At 39.3% G+C, this 19,448-nt stretch overlaps 1 protein-coding gene across 1 annotated transcript in view; it reads left to right on the forward strand.

Annotated features, from left to right (window-relative positions):
* Window positions 1-19,448, forward strand: part of XPO4 (exportin 4) — a 77,509-nt gene that overhangs the window by 29,917 nt on the left and 28,144 nt on the right. The window contains exons 5-7 of the mRNA XM_085216192.1: window positions 9,017-9,133; window positions 9,863-10,016; window positions 17,479-17,591. Of these exons, the coding sequence (XP_085072318.1) occupies window positions 9,017-9,133; window positions 9,863-10,016; window positions 17,479-17,591 (384 nt within the window). The remainder of the gene's footprint in view (window positions 1-9,016; window positions 9,134-9,862; window positions 10,017-17,478; window positions 17,592-19,448) is intronic.

Here is a 19,448-nt window from a genome sequence, read left to right on the forward strand (position 1 = left end):
CTGTAAATACCTTCAATTTCTTGGACTTTTCTGTTTCTGTTAGAATATAGTGCTTTTGCTTAGCTGAAGGGCTGAGTTTGTTTGTCTTCATTCTTGCAAAAAGAACAGGAATTGTTCTGGAATGTGTTCCAGAGAACAGCAACAAAACTGGTGAGGGGTCTGGAGCACAAGTCGTATGAGGAGTGGCTGAGGGAGCTGGGATTGTTTAGTCTGGAGAAGAGGAGGCTCAGGGGAGACCTCATTGCACTCTACAACTGCTTGAAGGGAAGTTGTGATGAGGAGGGGTTTGGCCTCTTATCCCCAGCAACAAACAGGACCTGAGGAAATGGCCACAAATTGTACCAGAGATTTAGATTAGACATAAGGAAGAACTTTTTCTCTCAGAGAGTGGTCAGGCACTGGTATGGCCTGCCCAGGGAGGTGGTGGAATCACTGTCCCTGGCAGTGTCTGGATGAGGAGCTACGAGATGTGATTTAGTGCTTGTGGTAGCAGTGGTGATGGGAAGACAATTGGACTAGATGATCTTGTAGGTCCTCTCCAACCTTGTGATTCTGTGATTCTATGAATCCTGGCAGCTAGGTGGCTCATTCCCAGGAGTAAGAAGCAGTCTGCACACAAACACGATCAGATGGACTTTGTCTGAATTCTTCCAGAATATGGGTAGATGGACACAGAACGGGTCCAACTGCTGCAGACCTGATAGAGAATAAGGGAAGCATTTGAAGCTGTGTTTTTAGGCTCTCTGATATGTATGGTAGGATATATCCTAATTTTATAGCTTCATATCTGAAGCCTATTTTTTTCTTTATAATGTGCAAGGCTTGTCAAGACTTGTTGGAAGAACTCCAGAGATCTTGTCAACTGCGTCTCTCTTAAAATCTACAAATTTGTTTGTCTGCTTCCTGATGTTCACACTCAAGCTAGAGAAGATATTCAGATGCTTCATGTTACCTAGAACTGCATGGGAATGTGATGTGGATCTCATCTGAGCAATGGGGGGAAATACAAATAAATAGAATTCTTGATATTCATCTTCAATGAAATTTAAGGCTTTCCTTTTAAGGCTGAAATGTTATTTTGCCTAGAGAAAATAGGGCTCCGGGGAGATATTACTGTGGCCCTCTAGTATTTGAAGGCGACCTACAGGAAGGGTGGGGATGGATTCTTCAGGGAGTATAGCGATAGGACAAGGGTAAGTTGTAAACTGAAGAAGGGTAGACTTAAATATAAGGAAGAAACTCTTTGCTGAGGGTAGTGAGGCACAGGCTACCCGGAGAAGCTGCGGATGCCCCATCCCTGCAGGTATTCAAGACCAGGTTGGATGGGGACTCTGTGCAGCCTGATTTGGTGAGTGCCAGCCTTGTCCACTGCAGGGGGTTGGATGTGCATTAAGGTCCCCTCTAACTCAGACCGTTCTTTGGTTCTATGAAATAAATGTTGGTAATAATGGTTAAATAGATAACTAATTGTGTTTGCTTTGCATTTACGGGTCTTATTTCTGTTTCTAAGAGGAGTTTTACTCTTGGATCCCTGCCTAACTGTTGCTGTCTTGCATGGTGGGATAAGAGTTTGAGAGGTTCTCTTGGCTTCTATATTTTGACAGTTTTGACAAAACCATGTGTATTATTCCCCTTCACATACACAGACCACCTCTGCCCTCAGCTAAATCTCTTGTTCCAATAAAGGTACTATCTTTTCCTGTAAACCTTACTACCCTGGAAACATACTGAATTTTAAAAACCAGATGGTAAATCAGAATGTTTAAGCTGCTTCCTTTTTTCTGAGAAGTGGCCTATGAAGGCCTAAGCTAGCGTGTTTTAAAATGGTTTAGGGAATCTTAGACATCCTGAAACAGCTCCAAATACAAGGTTAACACTGTAAAAGAACTTTAAAACAAGTGGGTTTTTTTAGTGCTCTGTATTAACCAGGCTGCATTTTAAAGGTCTCCAATTTCTCTTTTGAAAGAGAATCTACTTTGCCAGATATGTAATACAACAGTACTCCAGCTTGGTTGCTTAATAACTTCAATATTACAAATTAATGGCTCCCAGTATTATCTTCTACAATACAGCTAGGGTTTCAATGGGTTGTAAAGTGAGGAGGCAAGATCCAGAGGAGAGATGTGTGTCCCCTGTTCTGTGTATGGTGTCCAAGGCAGTTGCATCAGTCTAGACATCTCATGAGATGTGTAGATGTGGAGGCCTCACTGGAAAGGAAGAAATGATACCTTTCCATGTGTTACACCTATTTCTTTTATTACTGTGGTGATGTACAAATAAATGGGTATCAGAAGGGCATCTTTTAGAAGTGTACTGACTCTTGCTTTTTGGTCTTTGTTCCTTCTCAGGGGTTTACCACCTTTCTGAAAACAGAACACCTAGTAATAGACTGTCTGTCTACATAGAAACAACCTGACTTCTCCTTCCTAACCCTTTGGTTTCTTTTTCTAAGCAAGTCTTCCCTGGAGCAACGCAGGTCATTTGGCATATCCTGACAGCAGGGCAAGCACAGGGGACTGGGGCTGGGAGTGAGTACAGGGAAGAGTCGGGGGAGAAAGGGACCCGTGTCTACCAAAGAGCACTTGCCAGAAGTATGACCTACCAAAACTAAATATACATCATCCTCTAGTTCTATTGCTGGGTAATACTAATGGCAAGCTGCATGGCTAGTCTTAACTATTTGGTGTTTTGAATTTTATGGAAGGTCTTGGGTTTGTTTATGCAGCTACTATAGGAATGAAGATCCAACTGGTGCCTTTCAGACAAGAGCCTGGAGAAAATATGTTACCTCTAGATAAATGGTTTGCAGATCTTCACTTTGCTTGATGTGGTTACTTTTTTTTCCCTCCTCCTGATTTCTGCTTCACAGTTTCTCCTGTCCCCAGAGAAACAAAAGAAAGCATGTTTTGCATCCTAAACTCCAGCAAGCTTACCTCTTTGGCTATTAGTAGAGGCTGCTGCTTTCCTTTTCCCTTTGGCCAAAGTCTGCATACTTCACATGCCACAAGATCATCTTCCTGTGGCCCCTAGTGACTGGTTTCCTCTTTCTCGGCTCACTCTCAGAGGGTTTACTTGCATGGTTACTCTCGTTTGCCCCAGGAAGCTCGATCTCGCCCTTTGTGCTGCTGTAGATGTGGTGTGTTAACCGTGCATCACTCATCTGTCATTGCAGGTGGTGGTAAAGTGGGGAGGAAAGGGGTGCTCAGCTCAGCCAGTCCCTTACTGCTGACAGCACAAATCTGCAGCTGTGGGTCCTATTCCTATCATCCTGTCCCTGCTCTACAGCTTTTTTCCACCAGTTGGCTCATTTGGGCAGGATAAAATAGATGAAATCCAGTTGGTTCTTCCTGGTGCTTGCTTTTGTTTATTCAGAATATATTTTGTTGGTTTTTTTTACTTTTTAAACTAATTTTTTTAAAACTATTATTATTATTATTGTTAGCCATTTTTTGTTTATTTTATTTTACTTTATTTTTTGGGTGGGGCAGCTGCGACTTCAGCACCTGGTGGATTTTCTGCTGTTTTCCCAGTGCAATGCTACTTACAAGTTGAAAAGCCCAAGTAGCCCTGGTTACTATGTGTTCATAATGTCATTTCTTTTAGTCTTGTCACTGTCCTGTTAACTGCTACCTTTCCATTTGGAGTTGCAGTTTATGTTTTGGGAATTTACTCTGAACATATTAGGAAAATTAAGGAAGAAATCTGTTACCTCAGATTATTAATACCTTTATTAAGGAAGGCTTTCTTTAAACAACTTCATTGGTAAAACCGATTTTGACATATTCTCACCACAGAATTTTATCACCTATGGGCACCACAGCAAACTCTGCCTCTTCTTCCTGCTTTACACAGATTAAAACTAGCTGATTTAGAAATGCTACTAAATGCTTCTTGGCACTTCCCTTTGGTTTCAGTAACAGTTTGTTTTAAGAGTGGAGACAAAAGTCCTATAAATATACATTCAGTCTGGCAACAAGTTAATGTAACAGGGTTGATTCTGTAATTTACTCTGTGCAGGTGAGATCTTTAGTCTTTTAAAACTACTTTTTCTGTGGGTGTCAGTGACATTGCAGAGTACGTGAGTTTGAGGATTGCCTGATATTTCAGGTTTTCATAGAGGAATGAACAATCAAATGAAGTCTGATTCTCTGCTCAGAATTTCAGAACAGAGAACATTTTAAGTGGTGTAGTTTGTTCTACTTTGTCAGTTGACTTTTCTGCCTTGGAGCTGGTGTACCACATGTCCATTTTTTCCTAAGCCACATTTGAACTCTTCTTTCTTTCAGATGCTTTGTAACCTAACTACTCCAATGAAGCAGTTCATTTATTCCATGGGCAGTCCAGGCACAAGTGTGAAATCCCTTCAAACGTTATGGCTTTAACTTTTGTTGTAGGGAACATTCCATTTGGAGGAATAAGTTGCATTTTCTTATGGCATCTGAGTTTTATGAATTATGCATAAAAGATTACTGTTCAAATGGTGTGTGGCCCTTCTGTAGCGTCTGTGTTTTATGAGAGTAGTTTAAAAAGAAAATCACTAAAACGATGTCACTACTGGGTGTCTGATTGCCAAGTTAATCTCTTATCTCAAGTCCCATTGATCTTCTGTTTGAGCAGCTGAGAGTCTATTTTATGTATAGCGATCTTTCATAAAGTTTATTTCTGGTAATAAAGCTAACTGGGGTGAGTGCCAAGCTATTCTCAGAGGCTCTCAACAACAGAGGTATTTTATTTTGTTAGATGGGGTTATTGTTTGGGTATGTACTTGTGACAGAACTAGTGAAATTGCTAGCAAGTGAGTCAAGCTGGGTTTGGAGGTTTACTCTTACTGGAGTGAAGTTAATGGCCTTTCTGGGCAACAGACATTCAGATCTGACTTTTAATATGATGCCCAGCATCATGTGCATTTTCTACTTATTACTGTGCGGTATTATTGTCATCTGTTCTGTGGCGTGGCAGAAAGCATATGTGAAGTATTAATTTAAAAAAAAAAACAACAACTTGTAAGTTTATTCAAATGTATTATGTTAGAGGGAGTAATTTAATTCCACAGTGCAGAACTATTTAGTATTTACATGAGATAATGTTGCTTTTCAGATATTGTAAGTATTTCTTCTAATACCATAGACTGTATTTGTGTTGAAAGGCTGTGTGTCTTCATACCAAACATGCATATAAATTCAAAAATTGTATTCCAAAATTTTACTTACTAGCCTGTCATGGAATTAGTCTTCATAAAGTAAAGTTTTATGAAAGTAAAACTTTTTTTCATAAAATAAATTTTCAACAAAGTGAAGTTTGAATAAGATTTGTTGCAGAAGATCTGAGGTATGTTTCTGTGTTTTCAGGAGAGTTTAATGGATGGCAAGACACACATTCTTTTAATTAGTTTGTCTTTCAATATTCTTATAAAAATTGCAGTCTTTTTGCTATGCATAGCAGTTTATGTTAATTCATATAATCTTACGACAGCTTTATGGGATTTTTGGGGTGGTTTCGTGTGCAGCTCTGTGTATATGCTATGAGTTGCCCAGGCAGGCTGCAGATCAGGGGCAGCTCCTGTGCTTTGCCCTCAAACTGAGCCCTGGGAGGTTCACATCTGCCTGTTGGAAAACCAGCATCCAGCAATCTCCTCTGCCTGCTGCTGCCATAGAGCTTAAGTTTGGGGTGGAGATCTTTCCTTTGGCCTTCTGCTGCAATGATAGCGTGGCTATTGGGGCACATTTCCACATCCTCAGAGAAGAAATTGGCAGGTGCAGGTAGCAATAGAAGGGCACATAGGGCCTGCGGAGGCCTCGGGATGAGGGGGGAATGAGGCAGGATTCCAGGAATGAACGTACCAAGGTGAAGGTATTGGGAGGAGGCTGGGAATGCAGGATTGGTGGGAAGGAGGAAGGGAGAATAGAGGGATGCAGTGTGTGGTGTTTGCTATGAGCTGGACTGCTGGAAGGAATAAAGAGCACAGATCTCCAGTAACAGTGAACAGGAGGAAGACTGTCTTTTTACATAGGGAGACAAGGGGGAATGGCTTTAAACTAAAAGGGAGGAGATTTAGGTTAGATATTAGGAGAAAATTCTTTACTCAGAGGGCAGTGAGGCACAGGTTGCTCAGAGAGCTGTGGGTGCCCCATCCCTGAAGACACTCAGGACCAGGTTGGATGGGGCCCTGGGCAGCCTCTGCTGGTGGGGGGCAGCCCTGAACATAAGCAGGGCACTAGATCTGGGTGGGCTTTAGGGTCCTTTCCAACACAAACCATTCTATGATGATTATCTGATGCTTTTCTTCCCTGTGCTTGGAGTAGTATCTGATGTCAGAACTACCTGAAGTAGCTGTTGCTGGAACCAGTGGTTGCTGCTGTAGCTTTTTCATCAGGCCCATGGCAGACTCCCTCAGGCCTAGCTGCATCTGCTGATCTCTATATCTTTGAAGAGCTTTCACCATCAGTCATAACATTTGTCCTTCATTTTAAATTTCTCCTTGTGATCAGGAGGAAAGCTGAGTAAAAATATCCAGGACACAATTTTTTTTCCATGCCATAGCATGTTACTGTCTGAACAGAGCAGATATGTGGTTTTATGCCGTATAAACAACTTGGAGAAAGCAATAGGAGAAAATATCCACTTCAGCTTCCCATTTGCTCCTTACCTCTAATTCCAACTCAGTGATTTTTTCCAGTAATTGGCAGCTAGCCGTAGGGTCTGCACCACTGCCCTGCCTGTGCTGCGCTCTCATAGTGGCAGCTTGCTGTGTGGGTCTCTGCGCTACTGACCAGATGGGTCTCAGCTTTGGCCAGGCTGTTGTACCACTGCAGTCACAAACACCATGTAGTAATCATGGAGCACCCAAGCCATGCAGATTTGTGATTACAACTAACGATGGCCTTGTATCACTGCTTTTCAGAGCTGAAAAGTAATCCGCATGTTTGTAATTCAAGCATAAAGTGAAGTCTGTATTGAAGTATTTCGGGTGTCTCGTGAGGCTTCTGCAACTCCTGGCGCAGATTAAAATTGGGCAGTGTTCTCTGGCAACTTAGGATTATTTTTCTAAAAACACGTATTCTTATCTGAAGCATTGTTCTAGAGCCAAACTTTGGGTATTTTTGTGGGGTTGGGTCAGTGGTGTTTTTTTTTCTCTCCAGATTAATTATTTCCATATGGAACTTCTAATATTGAACTTGAAAGTCAGTGTTAGCCTTTAATTAGACATTAGACGTTAATTTTTACGTCAACTCAAACTTAGTATTTGTTATTTAATTAATTAAAAATAATGGCAATTGCTTACACAGAAATAGTGAAATAATGAAATAGCTTACACAGAAATTTGGAAAGAAACTACTAAAATGTTTGAGCTAGTTAGAAGTATCTTACATCTTGTATAGAGAATTGCACTTTTGCTGGACCAGATTGAAGTGTGATGTTTTTCACTGGATAACTGTTGCTTTTGTCATGAGCAAGTAGATGAGAAATAATCCACTTGAAATTTCTTTAAAATGGGAAAATTTGGATTTAGCAACTGATTAGCAACATGCTAGCCCAATGTACAGCTTTATTATGCAGCAGAAGAGAACAGCCGTCTAGTATCAGGAAGCTGCTATGTTTGATCTGTCTGGGATTTATTTAGCAAGTAAGAATGTTAATTTAGTGTATACTAGCTAAGATAACTAGTTGTCTGGGGGGGTCAAGGTACTGACTTCAGAGGCATTTCTGAACAAAGATGTTGCAGTTGGTGGGTGGATGGCACTGGTCTCAGCTGTTGTATGAGCTTGCATAAATAGTATCATCTCCACTTTAATCTTTCGGGTGTTCAGAGGTAGTGTGCATATTTCTGTTTAACCCCTGGACACTTGCTGGCATGCATGACCCTTTAACAATTCCTATCCCTCTGTCCATCCCTGGCACCTTGGCTCCAAACAGTCTACGAGTATAGCCATTAATATGGAAGTTTTTTGTTAAGAACATCTATTTAACAAAAAGTGTTTTCATTTCACCAGTGTAAGTTTCCGTTGTGCTTGTTATGGTAGTACATGGCTCACTTCTAAAGTACTTGTTGTATCCCCACTATGTTATTTACTTTCCTTTGTGTGTAGTGAACAGTTGCAGAAATACATTAAAACTAGTGATGATGGTTGCAGAACTTTGATATGAGGAAAAAAAATATCTTTTATTTCAAAAAAGCAACTGTGGCTGGAGCAATGTGTTTCATAAAGGAAGGATGGCTTTTAAGTTGTGTTGTAGAATAAGCATTCGGTTTACCTTAAATTTTCAGAGTAGAAGATACTTAAATCTCCTATCTCTGTGGATTTGTTTCTCTAAAATTAACATGTCTTTTCCTCACTCATCTTCATATTGCTTCGGGGACATCGTTCTAAAGGAATAGCTCTAAAGGTTCTTCCTGAGACTTGTGGAGCTTGTGCTTCGGAGGGAAGCTTGGAAAAGCTTTCAGTTATTGGAGCATTCTGTGTATTCCTCCCCTTTTTTGATGGGAGAGCTGTAGTAAATGATGTACTGCAGGTTCTTGAGTTTTTGAGTAGATTGTTTCACTTTCTGTGGTATAAGTTTAATGATGATCAAGTATCAACTTAGTAAGTGTAGCAAATGCAAGGGAGGGCCGCAACGAAGTTTACAATGAGCTGTTAGGTGGATAGAAAATACTGGAAGTTGAATCTTCCTTGAATCTGTAAAGCTGTGCGTACATTGAGAGAAAATAAATGGGCTGGCAAATTGATTACATTTGCTTTCATTTTGTAATGATGGTTGTACAGGTGCTTAGTTGCTTTTTTTTATGCTGCTCAAATTCTTGAATCTCTTTTTAAAGGATGGAATTGGATGATGCCAGAGGTGGCTCACCCTAGCGTCTGTACACCTGAAAGCTTGAGTTATTGTGCTTTTGTTAGAAAAAATTGAAGTAGTAGCCACAGGAGTATGCTAATAAGTGAACTGAAAGACAGTGTAAATGGTGTTAAATTATTGGACATCTTTTAGTTAAACTATTCCGCTGTATTTATTTTCTTTATAGCAAACTTTGGCCTGTTCCATTTTAACGGCGTTGTTGAGCGAGTTCTCAAGTTCAAGTAAAACCAGCAACATTGGACTAAGCATGGAGTTCCATGGTAACTGTAAACGTATATTTCAGGTAAATTAGTTCTGTATCAATATATGCTACCTATATTTCTAAAATTTAAATGTTAAAAAGTGGAAGTATTTTCTGGTGCATTTCCCTGGTGCATTCATCTGCAGTGCATGTTTGATTGCATTTAATTGGACTACTCTGTATTACAAATACAGATATTGGCTACTTTAGAAAAATTGATAGTTTACTTGTGTCAAAAAGTGCCATCCCTTTTTGCCCATTTTATCAATGTAGAGCTACAGGTCTTTACATGGTTGGACTCTTTAATTCCTTGGCTACCAATTGCAAACAAAACGAACACTCTGTGGAACAATGATAGTCTTAAATATAGATTTGGTTTAAAGCCAAGGAGAGCTATGTATTTAAAAATATTATTGCAGATGGTGTAGTCTGGTTGTCTCAGATGTATTGTTTGGCCAAGCAGAAATGTTTTTATGAAGGCATCGTTTTAAACTCTGACTGTTGTGGAACAATTTACTGACTTTTTCATGTCAAAGATCAACCCCTCCTTCAGTAGTTGTTAAGAGATATTGTTAAGTTTTTCTTCTGAAACTAGTACTTATGATAATATTTTTCTTTTTTTGTTGTTTACAGACATGTTGCATTAATTTTGGCAAATGAGTTGGGGTTCTGGCTGTCAACTTTGGGTTACTATCTGTTTTTCAATGAAAAATGGGGTGAGAACAGACCAGACTGAGAGACTCTAATATATTGTGTTCATCCCGACTGTAGGAGGACGATCTGCGGCAGATCTTCATGCTCACAGTAGAGGTACTTCAGGAATTCAGCAGACGTGAAAACCTAAATGCTCAGATGTCTTCAGTGTTTCAGCGTTATCTTGCACTAGCCAATCAGGTCTTAAGCTGGAACTTCCTTCCTCCGAATTATATCCTTTTTGCATCAGGCCCTTCATTTCAGATGAGTCGGGTCATGTTCTAATGGGTGATAAGTTTTTTTGTGAGAAGAGAAAAATGGAAATTTTATAAGCAGCATGTTTTCTTCCATTAATACTCTTGATCATCCCTGTGCTTGCTTAAAAAATGCTTACGTATAAGAACTACTGTTACTTTTCATTAAAGTATTTTATACAAAAGACAAAACTAGTTCAAGAGCAGCTCTCAGTTCTGAGCTAATGGTCCATTTGGCATGTCTGTCATTGCTGCGAGAGAGAAAGTGCAACCCTCTGCCTTAGTGCAGGACAAAACAGGAAAGAGATCTCAGCTGTGTTTAATTTGAAGTGGGGCAGGTAAGTGCCCAATTTAGGAATGTGCATGCCCAACAGATTCCATTTCTCCTCTTTTGCTGGGAGGAAATACGTATTTTTTGCCAACATACTGGTGTTGTTTATTCCACTTTCATATCTTTGTGGTGTGTGCTCATTAAGATAGTTCAGGGGAAATGTAGAGATGGAAAGGAAATAGGAATATAATAAACAGAGAGTGAACCTTAATGAAAAAAAGGAAGAAGGGTGGAAATGCTTGGCCTGAAAAATTGGCTAGAAGAATATAGTAGAAACATAAAGGTAAGGCAGCACTTGCCGTGCAGCACTGACACCTCTTGTGATAGCTGCCTATCTTGCAGATGCTCAGCAGACTTACCAACACCCAAACTTTTAAGCTCCTTTATAAACTTCTTAAAACCTTCTGAATCAATTCTACAAAGTTGCACGTACTGCAGGAATCTTATGTTGCCTTCAAATCCTCTGCATAGCATTTTATTTCTCTTTCCCCATTTGACAATCAGAAGGCAGTATCTGTGTCTGTTGTCTTTGAATCTGTTCATTATGTGATGAACAGCAAAAGTGAAATTTATTTAAAATGTATTTATTCTTCTTTAATAAAGCAGAGTGCCAGTTAATATTGTCTTTCTGGAAAATATCATGGATGAAATGATTTGGCAGGGGACCAGAGAGTAATTTATTGCATGTGCTTATGAAACTGAGACTGAAGTGAAATTATTACATTTACAAAAGTTTTCAGAAGAAGGTTTGGGATTTGTAAGAATTCAAGTAATGTGTGGTCACTTCTGTTTTTAAAGCAGTCATCTTAAATAGAAAGGAAATGCCCTTGTATTGTGCAGTGGTGTTTGGAGGTAGTTTCTTCTGTTATAGTCTTGCTCAATGGAAACCTCTGATGCAGTCATGAGTACTGATGATGTTACAGTTTGAAAGAAAAAGCTCTAGGTTTCTTTTCAGGAGCGCTCAGTCATAACTTTAAGTTTTGCAGTGGTGGAACTAGATATGTACAAGCAAGATGTCAGTAACAATTTAATCAAGCCTTGGAGCTGTGGTTTTCACAAGATACTGCTGCTGTTAAAGAAATTCTGGCCACTTCTGAAGACTGGTGCTGAACCACCACAAGTGCTCTCATGTGACTTTATTTCTAATCTTTTCATAACTTCTGTCCTATCTTATGGCTTTCTACCATTGGGCATTTCAATTTGCTGTAAAAATTACTGCTCTGATTTTGGTCTCCCTCCTCTATTTAGCAAACTGATTTCACAGAATTTGGAATAGCTTTAATCATCTTAGAGAAAAGTGGGTCTTAACTAAGACTTGGTAGCTGTTAAGGTGACTGTAGCATGTAGTGGTGTAGATCTCCCTTACGAAGACTGGTTTAAAAAGTTGCTGTTGATTGTTGGCTCTCAGTAGTGAAGTTTAACTTGGCTGCAATTCCTAAATAGATAGCACATTACACAAGAACATAAGAATTGCTGCATTGATTGATCAGTTGGTGTCCTCTTTCCAAATCTTGACAGCACACATGCCAAAGCAATGGGCATAAATATAATTCCTAAAGCATGGAGTAAAGTGACCCATTGTGTCCACATATATAACTTTTTTTTTCCTTTGGTTCATATTCCTTTGGCAAGATGATAACGATTCTCAGTATTCCCTGCAGCATAGTGGTGTCTCTTTGTAACCTGGTATCTCCAAGGGGAGGGAATAAAAAGACTGAGAATTGCTGTCACAGGATCACTCAGTGTATGTTGCATTGTTAAATGTAGGCAATGCTGCTAACTACTGTAACAGAAGAGCCATAGTGAACGTGAACTGTCAGTTACCAGCGAGAAAAGCTGGTACTTGCATTGTGGAATACTCACCTTCTTAGAGCAATGAAAGAAGAGAGGCTGGGACATACCTACTCCGAAGCTGGAACATTTTTGAGTGTCATAGAGTGCAGTGCCTGCCGCAGGCAGGACACAATGACCCAGGAGGCCTTCAGTCATGTACGATTGCTTCAATTTCATTTTCTAACACACAGGCAATCATCTCTTGTTGCTTTCATCTGTTACCTTGTGGTATTGGTTCACTGGTATTTGCAGATGTTTGAGGCTTTTGGCAGTACTCTTGGAAAAGACAATAGCATAGAATTCCTATTTTCACTGAGAGCATGTGGCAGTTGTGGCATGTTGGCTTCTATAGGTTTCTTTTTTCACTGTTGTCACAGCACAGCACCATTTGTTTAATATTGTTTGCTTGGATGGAACTAGTTTTAACTTTTAATCTTTTCTTAAATAAGTGTTCTTATTGGTCAAGGATGTGCAAGTGATGGGTACTAAGAGGCAGAGTGCCTTCAAGGATCCTGCTCTTAATACATTGCATTGAGTGTCCATCCGGTTAGGGAGGTGTGTGTTGGTAGGCTCTAATGCATTTTGACATGGACGTATAACCTCTCCTATGGAGTCAGGACATAATTATAGTTTATACTCTCTTGCCCCTAGAGAGTTTCTCACTTCTTTACTTTAGGATATATCTGCTCTTGGCAGCCATGTTCTAGTGGACTTTGGACAAATGCCCTCGAATATAGGAGTTCTTTATCAAAACATAACCTTTTGTCCTGCTATCTCTCATCTAAATGAGGACGTTTGATATCTGTTACAAAACTATTTATGCATTATTTCATTCATAAAGGCACAGGTTTTTGTAAAGGTGCTAATAGTACATGAACAAAGAGGAACTTCAGCTTTAGTTCTTCGATTTGGTGCCTCTTCTTGCTTGGAGGCAAGCTGGCAAATTTTCAAGTGAATGTAGAATAGGGAATTGAATTTAAAATACAGGGTACATAAACCTAATGGGAAGTGCTCCAGTAATGTGCATCACTGACATTCCATGAAAATGAATGGTGCAACAATTGTACGAACTGACTGAAGCTTTTGTCTGATCTGAACTCTGTTTTCAGTATGTGTTCCTCAGCCATGCTTTTAAAGGAACAAGCTCTTGAAATCTCTGTGAAAATATCTCAAGCCAGAATGAGAGATCCCTCTCTGGGAGATCCTGTGAACAATATAGTTGAAGTTGAAGACTTGAAGTTAGTCCAACCCAGATTGGTAACATCTGTTATGTATAATGGAAGTGTGTGAAAAACACACAGAATGCTCAAAAAAAAAAAAAAAAAAAAAAGCCTCCAGATTTGTTTTGAGGAATTATTTGAGTTGGCTTTGCTGCTGAAAAAGCATCTTGTCCCAATGCCTCCCATAAGTGTGTCACTGAGCAGGGCGGTTAAATGCTTCTTTCTACCAGAGTGAGGCCCTGACTTTGATTTGTTGGACAGTGGCAGAAATGACTGAGCCTGTGCTGAGGAGAAGCAATGTGGGTTTTCTTCAGCAGCAGTGCTGCTTTCCTTAGGTCTTGTGTTCAGGCAGCCTGGGATCATCCAACATTTAATACCAGTTTTTGTCTGGTATATGAAAATACTGTCCTGGCTGTTTGGAATAGGAAGTTAAATTCAGTATAACTAAAACAACTGCGTTGAAGAAAGAGCAAAAGAGAGATCTGTCTTTTACGTTTATCAGTTTCATCTCTCTGAAGTGAAAATTAACTTGGATATCTCTACTGCTTAGAAGTTTGTCAGCTTTTTGGTTGGTAAGCAGCGTGTAGAGGAAGGGGTGCATCTCCATGGCAGTCCCTTCTGCACAGGTGCTTTAAGCATAAGAGAGATTTGGAGCTGTATAGTTGTAGCAAATGTTAGTAGGGATAACAAAGTTCAGTGTGAGCTGCAAATCCCCTTGGGTGGTCAACTTCAGACTTCAGGCAGGCATGGCTACACCACCAGCAAGAAGTGACTGGTTTTAAAGTTAGCTGAGAGCTTCCTATGCCTCTTAGACGGTTGTTTTGTAGTGCAATATGAATCTGGTGCTTCCCATATCAGATAGTTGTTCCACTGATAGCAATACTTGTATTTTAACAACTGAATGTTAAAGCATTCTTTCTTTCTCATGAATGCTGAATCTGTTTCCTAAGAGTGTGAATTAACATGCAGATTTGTGAAGGTAATCTCCATAGGGGGCAGCAAGCCTCTGCATGTCTTTTTCAACTTGCTCTTAATTCATCCTATATGCTTGGCTGACGGGCTAGCAAGCAAGAGGAGGTTTAAAAAATACAAATACAAGCAGTATATTAGTATATTAGCATTCTAACAATGTGTGGTAGATATCAAGCTCTTACTTTTCTAATGCATTTTTATTTGTGAAGTATAAGTCAAAGACTGATACAAAGCTCTCCAGAAGTTTTCCAGTTTAACAAAGGTTAAACAGTTAAAATAACTTAAGAAAAAAAAAAAATCAGTCGTTGCCATTCCGTGAGTTTTTCTTCCATTTCTGAGTTTTTCACTACTGTGGACAAATTTGTGAATTGGAGTCTGGCAGAAGACGTAGCCTTGGGGTTTGAGTTCCTAAACTCCTTCATGGTGCCAGGGCAAGCCTTGCCTTGCCTCACCTCTCACGGTGGGGAAAAAAAGAACCCGAAACTGTGGGAACCATTTGCAAATTGAATTAGAATTAGAATTAGAATTTTTGGACATCTTGAAGTACTATGATCCTCCATGGCTATGCATGTGAAATATTTTGTTATTCACAATCACTCATCAGTCTCCTCCTGGAAGCAAGGCAAAGACTGTGAAGAAAATTAGAGGTTTTTTTTTAACTTTTCTTTCTTTTAGTCTGTTCCAACAAGAAACATACAGAAGTTTTTTATATTAACTGTAAGTTAAACTTAGCATTTTTTTCTCATGTTTGTGAAACAAAGCCCAAATGTAACGCTAATGGCTACATATGTGAATTTCATCATACACAAAAGAACCTCTTTCTTGAACACTGGCATCTCCTCTTTCTCTATAGGCTCTAATCAAGGAATATCAGAGGTGTATCGTACTGGAAGGCATCTAGTTACATTGCTTCTCTTTTCAGTACAGCTTGGTACGTGTTAATGCATCTTCTTGATGAAGATGACACTTCTCACCACACCCATGTCATGTACTAGGAAATTCAGTGCCATTTTTTTCAGGTTTGACACATCTGTGCTGTTGTTAATAGGGCTGAAGTTTTGATATTTCATGGTAGAAAGCATCTCCACACCCAGCTTGTGTTTGTGTTTGCATCCACTTAATGTGGAGCGGAAAATGGATGTAATATTTCGGTAATAGGTGCAGGTATAATTTGTGTTGTTTAATGAACAGATATTTTACCCACAGGTTACTATTGTCAGATGTGTCATCAGTCCATTAGCATGAGAAACGGAACTAAAAATAACAGGAAAGGGCCACTAAATACTGAGGCTTGTTAAAATACCGACAGCAAATCGGCCCTTCTTCCATTCCACGTCAAAAGTGGTATGTAGCTGGTCCCCTCTGGGAGCACAAACAAGTGACGAGCAAGTTGATTTTCAGAGACTGATAGTCAATCAATAATCTTTTAGTGCTGATGTCAGTCTTACACTGGAGTGTTAAGGCAAATGACAGTCTTGTAAATAAAGACTGTTGAAGTGTTTTTTCAAGAATATTCCAAATGAAGGGGGGAAAAAATGATGATTTAAAGTGCCAGAGCTGATTAAATTAGTTTTAACTTGTAATATTACTCCTGATAGAGGATGCACATGATAAATTTTATTTTTATCTGGAAGAACTGAAGCACTTCTGAACCCCTTCCATTTCAGATGGAAGTAAAATAGCCAACCCTGATTTTTTTATTATTATTGTTTTGTTTTTTTTTACTCTTCCTGAAGTGAAATAATGCAGATCTGTTATTGTTCAACGCAGATTGATAGTGTTGAAAATTGTGAAGAAGATGTCTTGTTTTTGGTTTTTGTGCTAATGAAAATTCATGATTGTTCTCCTGCATTGCAATGTGCTGTGCCATGGAAAAAGTGGCTTTTTTTGGAACTGCTCTGTGGTTATTGGGAACTCATGGACTGGCAGAACATGGAGGACCTAAAATTGTGCCTTCTGCCTTGCATCGCAATGCTTTGTCTGAAACTAGATGCTTGCTTTATGTATGTTCTCTTAAAGCTCATCAGATTGCCACAGGCCTGCTTTCTTTCCTGTGTGGTACTATTTGTAAAAATGTATTTTCATTCAGAGGTATAAATACCTTTTGATAAACTTATTTTTTGTAACGCCTGATGACTTTACACTGCAGACATGTTCATGACCAGTTATATGCAGTTGAGCATGCTGCACTTTTTCTGATGCTGGGTTACAAAGGGATCAGAAGGAGCAGCGAAGGGCTTTCAAAAGATAAATGAAAACATAACTCGTGTGTTAAACTTCTCCTGCTTTTTGGATTGAGGGGTGTCAGAAGGAAGGACTTTCAAAACCCTTTGATTAATGCTTCTCTGTGATCAGACTGACAAAGAATGCCACATGCTTGTTTAAGTGGTTTTGCTCATGTCTCTATTTTTTTTTTACTGGAGCACTGGCAGAATTTCATAAAAGCTAAATCATGCCAGAATGTATGGTAATAGCTGGAAGGAGGGCAGCAAAGTCGTAGCTTCACTGCGGAGTGGATGCTTTTATATGCGTCTCATGCAAGCATATGTTTGCTATGGCAGTACCTTGTGGAGCCTTATGCTTTCGTTCTTCACAGCATGATGAAAAATGTCGATTAATGCAGGGCTAACATATCTGCGTTCTGGGATGCATATTTGGCTATTTAGAAAAATGGGATATGGATTTCAGTGGGCTATCTTTAGCTCTCGTAAGGCCTTTTTAAAAGCTGCCAGGAAAATTTTTTAGGAAATGATTTCCCATTTTGCATAAATTTTACCACCTGTTAATTGCGGTTGCTTTTTTCCCTTCTCGCTGTGTCACATTAGACACCCTGGTTATCAAAGTGATCATATCACTATGGTATGTCTCATAATTATGATCAAACTGTTATCTAACATTCCTGGAGCATTCTTTTTTTCAATACTTAATACCTTTTATTCCTTGGCCTCATGCATGAATTATGCTGTGTATGTGAAGAGGCTTAAAGTTTGTTTCCATTACATTCTTTCTGAATGGATCCTGTTGTATCTAGGATTTTTTTAAAGCCAAGTAGGAATGTTATTGTTGACCTTGACACCAGATAACTGGGCAGACATTATATAGCTATGTTTGAATCCTCACAAAATGTGATGCTAAAGCCAACAGAATCCTGGCGTGACACCCTCCTGGACAGCAGAGTTATGGAGCTTTTCTTTACAGTAAGTTTCATTCTTCAACTTTCATAGTCCAGACCACAGGGAAAGCAGCTCCTTCTTGTTTTAAAGCTTTGTTGTTGGATCCTTCCTTTTGCATCAGGTAGGACTGATTCCCTTAATTTCAGCCGATTTGTCAAATTGAGCAGAATTATTGTGTTTTTCTTAGGTTACCAGATATGTGTTTTGCCTATAAATTGCCTTAAATTGATAACTGTTAAATAAGAAGTATATAGTTATCTAAGCTTTATGTTTAGTGCTTTGGAAAATATATTCACCAAATGAAACCAGGCATTGTAAGCGGTGATAAATTACATCTTTCAGATAAGGTGTAACAGCTCTAAAAAAAAAAAAAAAGAAAAGAAAAGAAAAAAAGAATCAAGTGAAGAGGGTGTGTGGGGGGGTTATTTGCTGATATTAGAACAATTGCTTAACAGAGCAGCTGAACATTAGTAAAGTAATTGCACTGTTCTGGCCAGTTCTGCATACAGAATTCTGCATCTCTTACCCCCGTACAAAGTGAATCCAAGCATGCTAAATCAAAAGAGATTTTGTTAGGAGTTAGGAGTGAGAGGGAAGAGGTGAAGCGGGGAGAGGGACTGCCATATTCACTTCCTATCGTTTAAAAAGAAGTCTGATAATAGAACTCTTATAAGTAATGTTCTTTCTTCCCACCAGTTTTGGAGGGAGAAGTTGTTAGTTTTTGTTCAACTCGAAGTTGCTGCAGCAGCAGCATGTATTGGCTTATGAGTTAGCTTACTCTGCTATTTAGCGTTAAATCTCTGAGGACCTGAGAATTCAGCATTTTCAAGCTACTTTGTTCTTGCAAAGTGGAGAAGCAGTGTGTTCAAAGCGGGAGCAAAGCTTTTACTAGAGGAAGTAAACGGCAGTCTCCCGTGGTGCTTGGGTTGTCTGATACATGTTTGGGTACACGTCCATACTTGGTGGGACATTTTGGTAGTTTTTTTTAACTAAAAGTTTTTCTGTTCCAGCAGTTCTGAAAAGGTGAAAAAAATCACTGGCAGAACTCTTAGCAGCTCCTCACAATTGGAACAGCTGTCCAGGCTATCCAGACAGTTGCTACTGTCAGCTGTGAACCTCCACATGCAAATAACTTTTTGGCTTACATGTTAACCCTTAATAATATAAAGCTGTCCAAGTTAAATATCTCTCTTTAGCTAGTTTATGAGACCAGTATGTACTTGTGATAAGGATTTTGTTTTAAATAACATGCAGAATTGTTTTATTGCATTTGTATTTTATTTAATAGCAACCATAGCAGACCTGCGTTTGATTATTTTTGAATGAAGGCGAGCCAGTGCAGTGCGCTGTCAGTTTTGGTTTTAGATTCCTGATTTGCCATGCTTGAGGCTGTTGGTATTAGGTTCCTATTTGAAGTAATGTGAGTGAATGGTGGTCGTTCATATGCATATATCTGATCTAAGAAATTTTAATAACCTTGCAAAACTTGGCAAGACTGCCATGTTAAAGAGGAAGCCTTCACTTCTGATCTCAACGTAATGTAGGATGCATGTTAGAAGGGGTATTTCTGTTTTAGGGCTTGTTTCACCTGGCAGTTTGATCTTGCAGAGGCTAGCTAGTTGCAAATTGGGTGAAGCTGAAACTATAATACCACAAATGGGAAGTGTTTTAACTAGACTTTATGGTATTTGTAATTTAAGTAAATTGGTATGGGGGTGGGGGGAGGAAGCTACCCTACGTTTTTTGAGTAAACCTTATGGGAAAACATGGGAGAGTGAGCTTCAGAAAACTTTAAAAAATCTATAGCTGATAACTGAAGTAGGGTTGTGAGAATTTGGTCACTGAAATATTAGCAGATTTGAGCATCTTACCAGCAGAAGT

This window comes from Meleagris gallopavo, chromosome 1 (genome assembly GCF_905368555.1).
Source record: "Meleagris gallopavo chromosome 1, MGAL_WU_HG_1.1, whole genome shotgun sequence".
NCBI classification, from domain to species: Eukaryota; Metazoa; Chordata; class Aves; order Galliformes; family Phasianidae; genus Meleagris; species Meleagris gallopavo.